This window comes from Octopus bimaculoides, chromosome 7 (genome assembly GCF_001194135.2).
Source record: "Octopus bimaculoides isolate UCB-OBI-ISO-001 chromosome 7, ASM119413v2, whole genome shotgun sequence".
Lineage (NCBI taxonomy): Eukaryota > Metazoa > Mollusca > Cephalopoda > Octopoda > Octopodidae > Octopus > Octopus bimaculoides.
The window spans coordinates 3,015,793-3,024,746 of record NC_068987.1 but is presented as its reverse complement, the minus strand read 5'-3'; the positions used below and the strand labels follow the sequence as shown (position 1 = coordinate 3,024,746).

At 40.0% G+C, this 8,954-nt stretch overlaps 1 protein-coding gene across 2 annotated transcripts in view; it reads right to left on the bottom strand.

The window, feature by feature from the left end:
* Positions 1–8,954, bottom strand: part of LOC106871595 (serine/threonine-protein kinase Nek8) — a 30,365-nt gene that overhangs the window by 13,790 nt on the left and 7,621 nt on the right. For both annotated transcript variants that reach the window (XM_014918113.2, XM_014918116.2), the window contains exons 4-8: positions 7,962–8,138; positions 4,588–4,637; positions 3,621–3,702; positions 2,191–2,399; positions 316–398 (exon numbers count right to left, since the gene is read on the bottom strand). In XM_014918113.2, coding sequence (XP_014773599.1) covers positions 316–398; positions 2,191–2,399; positions 3,621–3,702; positions 4,588–4,637; positions 7,962–8,138 — 601 coding nt within the window. The remainder of the gene's footprint in view (positions 1–315; positions 399–2,190; positions 2,400–3,620; positions 3,703–4,587; positions 4,638–7,961; positions 8,139–8,954) is intronic.

Here is an 8,954-nt window from a genome sequence, read left to right as displayed (position 1 = left end):
ATCACCATAGCAACCACTTCTACCACCACCACCACCACCAACAACAACAACAACAACAACAAGTGACAATATTAATATTGCTACAACTACAACTTCCACCACCACAATCTCTGCAGATTCCCCATCACCATAGCAACCACTTCTACCACCACCACCACCACCAACAACAACAACAACAACAACATACATGACCCTCACCGCTAGTACTACTACTATACTATAAACAGTACAATCACTACCATTTCACTATGAGCCAACAGGGAGCAGTTATGGGGTCGCTCAATCAAGTAGAATGGAAGACATTATCAGACATACCTCTGTTTGTTATATTATTGCCTCCTCTCACTGACTGTCTGTTCCGTGCTGAAGGCTGAATACTGGACAATGGTCTTTGTACCCTGGTAGATAGACAACACATGGTATTGTTATTGCTGTGGTTGTTAGACTCAGAGCTGGTGCCCCATAAGAAGCACCCAGTACACTCTGTAAAGTGGTTGGCATTAGGAAGAGCGTCCGGCCATAGAAACCATGCGAGAACAGACGAAAGTGCCTGGTGTGGCTCTTGGCCTTACCAGCTCCATTTTGGCAGACCACTAAAATGGACACCAGAGGCCGCTAAGTAACATGCAAGACAGCTCAGAAGGAAGGGAGAGACGATTGAAGGCACAAGAAAGAGGTAAATGGTGGAAAGTAGTATGGGAAAGGATGATAATGAAAATAAGAGATGGAGTTTAAAAGGAAGTGGTTTTTGGGAGAGGGGGAGGTAACTGGGAGCTCAAAAGAGAAGATGAAATATGTACGGATTCAGCTCTCAAATAGTTGCAGCAACTGAATAACTTTTTCCACTTACCATTTTACTGTAGCCAAATTAGGGAATTGTTCACTCTTCTCTATGCAATGATATAAACAACTGAAGGTAATTGAACCTGAGGATTAACTAAACCGTTTTTGTATGTGTTATGAGTTATGTAAGACATATAAAGTTTAACTTTGAAACATATGTAGTCTTTATTTACCTTTTCCGTTCCTTACATTCTGATTTATATTCACATACTTAGCAAGTTTTGTTGCTAAACTGTAAGTTGTATGGTAGCTGTCACTTTATTGAAATTTGCATTGATTTTGAAATGGGACAAAGTATATAAGAGAGGACAGTTATTAAACTTTCTTTATCACATATTATCTGCTTTTTGTCATCTACACAAGCTGTGTAAGTGCTTGATGCTTACAAGCTTTCTGTACCAGGATCTTTTCAAATAGCACTACCCTGTAAAAATCTTGCCAAAACTAACACTGCCTGTGCTAGTGCCACGTAAAAAGCACTGAGTCCATTCTGCGGAATGGTTGGTGTTAGGAAGGGCATCCAGCCGTAAAATCCCTGCCAAAACAGACACAGTAGCCTAGGGTAGTTTTTCCACCTGGCCGACTCCTGTGAACCGTCCTACCCATACATGCATGGAAGATGGACATTAAACGATGATGATGATGATGATGACTTCATGATTATATATGCAAACTGCTTCCCCTTCCCAATCTTTCTCAGGCTACTTTACTCAGTCTTTCCCCTTTTTCCCCCCACAACTACAAAATATCCTTTACCCCTTCCCAACTTGTACACCGTCTCCTCCACATCTCTCTGCTTCCCTTACTCTCACTTCCCAGATCCGCTACATAAACACTTTACGTGTCCTTCTTCACCTGAGCGCTACGCTGCATCCCTCGGGAAACCTTAGCACCTTATTTTTCACATTGGACCTGAAGACATCTGATTGACAGGAATTCAAAAACAAAACATCAGCTGCCTCAATCTCACTAAGCTGGGTGTGGGTCATGCATGCTGTCCCCTAGAACTCCCTGCTAGTACAACCTAAATACCAGTTCACCAATATTCTTTTCTACTCTAGGCACAAGGCCCAAAATTTTTGGGGAAGGAGCCAGTCAATTAGATCGGCCCCAGTACACAGCTGGTACTTAATTTTTCGAGCTCGAACGGATGAAAGGCAAAGTCGACCTCAGCGGAATTTGAACTCAAAATGTAAAGACAGATGAAGCCAGTTCACCAATATTGCAGTATTGCTGGTGATGATGATGACGATGACAATGATGAAGATGATGATGATGAAATAATGATGATGATGATGATGATGATAGAACTTAACAATCCATAAAACGAACAAAAAGTTTACAAACCTGGTTGATGGAATTTTGCCCCAGTCAGTATAAAGATAGAGAACATGATTAATAATTCGAGGTTGTGTGATAATCTGGTTTATGGTTGGTCGTCTGCTAGGATCTCGGTGAAGCATGCTTAGAATGAGTGATCGCGATTCTTCACTGTAAATATCAGGAATTGGTTCAAAGGTTCCTCCAACAATTTTGATGATCAAAGCTGGAAGATTCTGGGAGAGATGGTAAATAGGTAGATAGACAAATTGATGAATAGGCAGATAAATAAACAGATAGATAAATAGGCAGAGAGACAAATAGACATAAATAGACAGATAGACAAGGAGACAAATAAACAGGCAGACAATTTGGTCAGTAAATAATTACATAGATACACTTATAAAATAAGCAAACAGATAGTGAGGTACATAAGAGGATAGATAGACAGATAGATAGGCAAATTGAAAAAAAAATAGAGAGATAAATAGGCAGAGAGGCAAATAGATAGATAGACAAATAGACACACATAGATAGACAGATCAATAGATAGATAGATAGACAGATAGACACATAGATAGACAGATCATAGACAGCAGATCAATAGATAGACAGATAAATAGACAGCAGATCAATAGATAGACAGATAAATAGACAGCTTATGAGTTTCAATAAGGTTGCATGCTGCGAAGAGGAGAGGAATCTAACATTTCAGGGATGTTCTTTGTCTGAAAGGAGAACATTTTATCCAACAAATAAACCATTCCAGTCAAGGAATATCAGTGTAAAGCAGAAGACATTTTAAATTGTTCCTGAATTTATCGATGCTACAGATTGTATCAGGAGTGTATTTTCCTCTCTTTTTTGTCTCAAACTGGAGATTATAGTGTCCAATACCACTGGATAATGGATTCATCATCAACAGCATTATTTAACATCCCAAAAGTTCTTCCATTGAAAGTCGATACTTTAACAGGATGCTTGCATCTGGCAAATTTCGATTTTGAGTTTGGTTCTGTAGTTGACTTGTCGAATGCAGGTGCCAGAACCGGCACCCCTGGTCGTGACCCTTGGTACTCTGTGCGACGATCGATGCAGTGTGAGTGAATCCAAACAAGATGTTGAATAACAAACTGAAGTATCTGGTTCAATCCTCAGCCACTGCTGAAGTGCTTGTGGGGCTAAATAATTACCATTTTTAACCAATTTATAATGTTTATTATGTTATAAATGTAAAAGTAAACAATGTAGAAAGAAACTGGGATTAAAGGAGAGGATTAAGAGATGAATATTAAAGATTAAGAAGTTGAAGGTTAAAAGATGAAGGTTGAAAGGTGAAAGGTCAAGAGATGACAGTCGAGAAGAGGTGAAAATCAATTGGTGTTTACTACCGTGATATTTTCTGGAAATAAAAATGTTGGCCAATTGTTGAGGTTAACTAAAAAATTGTTACTTACCGATGCTTCGAAGGCTCGTTTCAGAGTAACCATTTCATAAAGAACACAACCAAGAGCCCAGATGTCACTTTTTTGGTTATATCTTTGTAATTGGTTAAGGAATAACAGAATAGGAAACACGTTTCTAGGTCAGTAATTTTAGGTCCAGTAAATACGTGACCCCTAACATGACCCCCTAACCGTTTTGTAATTCTAGCTGTTATTAGTAATTAAGGTGGCAAACTGGCAGAATCGTTAGCATGTCAGGTAAAACACTTAGCAGCATCTGTGTCCAAATTCTGCCAAGGGTAACTTTGTCTTTCATCCTTGGGGTGGGGGGTCTATAAAATAAGTACCGGTTGCATACTGGGGCCATGTAATTGACTTAGCCTCTCAAGCATGACATAATGCCAAAGGTCTTGGTCATTGCCTCTGTGAGGCCCAATATTCAAAAGTAGCTTTTCACGTGCCACCGGCATCAGTTGCTTTGCCTCCATGAGGTCCGACACTTGAAATGTGCTTTTTAAATACCACTTACATGACACTACCATCAGCCACGACTACGATTTCACTTGGCTTGGGAGGTCTTCTCAAGGACAGCACATTGCTAGAAATCTGGGAAAAATATTTATTGACTGTGACATGTGATAGAGATTAGTGATAAACTAATCTGGTAGAAAACAGAAAGAATATTGGTTTCAAATTTTGGTGGAAGGAGCAAATCCTTACATTGAACCTCAGTATATTACAGGTACTTGTTTTTATCAAGTTTGAAAGGATGACAAGCAAAGCTGACCTCGATGGAATTTGAACTCAGAACATAAAAACAGACGAAATGACGCTTAGCATTTTACCCAGCATGACAACGATTCTGGCAGATCTTTGCCTTGAAAACAAAGAATATTATAAAAGCAAAACACACCAAAATTGTGTGTTGGTGAACGACAACAGAAGTGGGATGTTTTGTGATATTTGAAACAAAGGATACGGCATTCCAGAACAGAGTTCGGGAGACAGGTAACACGGGGTACCAACAACCTGGAAGAGAGAAGCTTTGGTAAAAGGTAATGTGTCTCACAATGTGTGTGTGTGTGTGTGTGTGTGTGTGTGTTCTGGAAATTTGTGTTTGTGAATTTGTTTTTAACATATTGGATATCAATAAACCACTGTTAATAACTCAGAGACATCATCAGCATGGAATAATAATAGTTAAGTTTGTGTTAACATATTTAATGTAACGATTCTAGTTGGAAATAATTATGTGGTGAGGAAAAGACAATGTCAGTCTATTGATTGATGTTATTTTAATTATTTCAGCAAATATAGAAAGAGATGTGGACATGTTTTAATTAGGCATAGGTGTCGCTCTAGTTGCTAATGTAATGATGAGAGCTTCACTAACGAGAGAGGAACAATGTTATATGAGAGAAGGTGTGAAAAATTAAAACACTTAGAATAAATAGATTTATACTTTAGCAAGAACAGTAGAAGAAGCACTTCACTTATGAGGTTTAATACAGCTGAAACATGTCTCAGTTGTTTCCCTTTCTTACCAAACTACTCTAAGCCATTCAGATAATGATGTTGTCCTTTCTTTAACACATCATCATCATCATCATTTTAATGTCCACTTTTCCATGCTTGTATGGGTCAGATGGAGATTCATTCTATAACCACAGGCCCTTCTGATTCCTGTTGCCAACCCTCAACTCTTTCTGAGTAAGGTTATATTTCCCTGTGGCTTGAAATATTTTCATGGAAGATTGGAAATGAAGGCCACAACCTGTATGACAGTGATGCTCATTTACAACAATTACATGATGCCAAGACAAGGAGATATTAACACACAGGCATAGGCGTGGCTGTGTGGTAAGAAGTTTGCTTCCCAGCCATAGGGTTCTGAGTTCAGTCCCACCCATGGCATCTTGGGCAAGTGTCTTCTACAACAGCCTCAGGTTGACCAAACCGTTGTGAGTGGATTTGGTAGGTGGAAACTGAAAGAAGATTGTTGTATATGTGTGTGTGTATGTATTTGTGTGTCTGTGTTTGTTCCCCCAACATTACTTGACACCCGACGCTGGTGTGTTTACGTCCCCGTAACATAGCGGTTCAGCAACAGTGACCAATAGAATAAGTATTAGGCTTACAAAGAATAAGTTCTGGGGTCGATTTGCTCAACTAAAGGCGGTGCTCCAGCATGGTCACAGTCAAATGACTGAAACAAGTTAAACAGTTATATATACACATACACACACACAGAACAAGCTTTTTTCCGTCTCGTTTACCAAATCCATTCTGGGGTTATGAATAGAAGACATTTGCCCAAGGTGCCCCACATTGGGACTGAACCCAAAACCATGTGGTTGGGAAGCAAACTTCTTAACCACTCAACCACGCCCATACCTCCATAATTATTTCAAATTTGATGCGTTAGCACTAAATTAATTATTTCTGGCAGGAGAGAAATAATCAGACTCAACCAACGACATCCAGCAATCCACCATTGTGATCAACAGGAAAATGCATTTTATATCTTTATCGATTATATTTAACTTTTTCTCAATCATTTGACTGCTGTTGCCATGCTGGAGCATTACCTCAAAGAGTTTATTTGAACAAATCAATGCCAGCACTTGCTTTTTTTAATAACTGGGAGTTATTTTATCGTATGTATAAGGATGTTTTAGGATTTCTTGTAATGTTATTTGTGTTAATTGTCCTCTTGCAGAACCACTAAGTTACGCAGACATCAACAAACCAACACTGGTTGTCAAGCAATAGTGGGCCCAAATAAACACACACATATGATAGGCTTCCACACAGTTTCTGTGGACCAAATGAATTCACAAGGCATTGGTCAGCCAAAGGCTGTAGTAGAAAACATCTGTCCAATATGCTGCGCAGGGGGACTGAACCAACGACCATGTGGATGTAAAGTGATCGTCCTAACTACACAGCTACATCTCCGTGTCTATTCTGAAAGACACAAAAATTGAGTGGCAAGACGCGCGTGGAAAGTTACAAGGGAAATAACTCAGGAATGTTTGTGATTGAAATTTCCAACTTGTGGTAAGAAACTCTCAAGAGAGCTGAACAGCAGAAGGTCTTCGGAGAAGAACCCCTGCTCGGGCAGGTGTTTTGCCCCTTAATTTCTTACATTCTAAGGGGTCCAGTCCACGACTCTTGGCTGCCCTTCTGTTGATACTTTTTGGCTACTTGGATACTGGAGACCCGTGTATTTAAACTGTTTGGAGGTTTTCATCAAGTTGGAACTCCTCTCTGTTGATTCAGTTCCCAAAGAAATAACGCTGGTTGTCATGGTAGCAGTGAAACGTCGACGCCATGGCAACGACTCCCTCACAGTTATTTCCTTTAGCACCGAAATACAAAAACATTGCCTTCAACAGGCATTGAGCTTGTCTTTGTTCTACCTCAACCAGATCCAGCTGGAGCATTTCTCTGATGTCTCTGATATTACCTTTAAGGCTTTGGTCTTGTTCTTTCAAGAGAGATGTTTCAGAAGATCACAAGCAGATTTTCCACAAAACCTTTCGCTCCAACCTCTATGGCACAAACCTTCACTTAGAAGCTGACATGAACTTCACAACTTCCTATTTCTTGTCTTAACCTTTGTGATTCTCCAGTTAATAGTTAATAATACTTTTCTGGAGGTAATGTTGTAGTAGTGGCAACAGCCACAGTAGTAGTAGTATTAGTAAAAGCAGTAGAAGTAGTTGTTCTAGAGCCTTCAGGTCAGCCCTCATGGAGCAGATATGATAAAAGACAATCCAACCTTGACTATCCCATCTTTTATTCAGGCATAATGTTTGGAGTAAAGATTATTTGCCAACATAACATGGCGGTCCTGGTTTAGGACTGAGTGGGGGTGCTAGATTCCCTTGTTTGAAAATATAAGGACACAGATCGTGTCCTAAAGCCAGCTGGAGACAATGTCTCCTGGGGCTAAGTTACAGCAACATTCATCCTAAACCAGGACTGCCATGTTATGTTGGCAAACAATCTTTACTCCAAAGTACTGTTGCTGAATATCTCTCATTGAGATTTACAAATAGTAATTTTCTAGTGTTCACTTATATCTAACACAACACTGTTCGCTAGATTTTATTCCACATTACCACATTTTCTACAACTCTGAGACAAAATTTTCATCTATAATTTTTCAAAATTCCTCATTTTAAACTCTTCTCTGATTCCATCTCACCTCTAATCTTCATTCAGCCATAAATCAGCCACCACCACCACCCACCCATACACACACACACAAAATGGTCCTTTATTATCATTTTTGTTCTCTCATCCCCAATGCTTTCATTCCTTTTCCTTCCATACAACTAGTCTTACCGTATAAGCTTTACTTTTGCTGCTAAGAACTTTGGAAATGCCAAAGTCTCCGATTTTGACAATCTGTTTCTTTTTATCTAGGAGTATGTTCTGTGTCTTGAGGTCTCGATGAAGAATTTGCTTGGAGTCAACATGTTGAAGAGACAACAGCATCTGAGCAAAGTAATGCAGGATGACCTGTGTGAAGGAAAAATAAAAACAAACAGATTTACAGACATTTTCCAATCCCAATTTCACATTTGTCTCCCAGAGGTTGGATGGATTGAGAGGGGCCGGCAACCCAGAGGGCTACACCAAGCTCTGCTGTCTGCTTTGTCCTGGTTTGTACAGTTGGGTGTCCTTCCTAATGCCAACCACCTTCCAGAGTGGACTGGGTGCCTTTATCTGACACTAGCACCAGTGAGTTTACCACGTAACTTACAAGACAAGACTCCACTCAGTTGAGAGTGGGTGGGACAGTCTTGAGGGAGGTGGCTTTGTGTTGGGTGATGAGAGGTTAGAATGTGATGGAGGGACTTGTACTTGTAGTGCTGAGTTCAACCCTACCATAAGCATAATTTGGAAAAGTCTTCCTTGCTCAAGAAACTCTAACAGCCTGAGATGCTCTTCAGAGAGATGGTGTCTTTTCTACTTAGGCACAAGGCCTGAAATTTTTGGGGAGGGGACCAGTCAATTAGATTGACTCCAGTACACAACTGGTACTTAATTTATCAACCCTGAAAGGATGAAAGGCAAAGTCGACCTTGGCAGAATTTGAACTCAGAACATAAAGATAGACGAAATACCACAAAGCATTTCACCTGGTGTGCTAACGTTTCTGCCAGCTTGACACCTTAGAAAGATGGTGTGTGAGCAATACAAGTTCAATTAGCAGTGACCACCACTAAATGTAGTCAGTTAATACTAAGGGGCTGCATGCATGTGAGTGTGTGTGGCGGGGGTGTGTGATAATAACTGGAACAGGGGAAAGTTGGGAAATCTCTGCGACAAGAG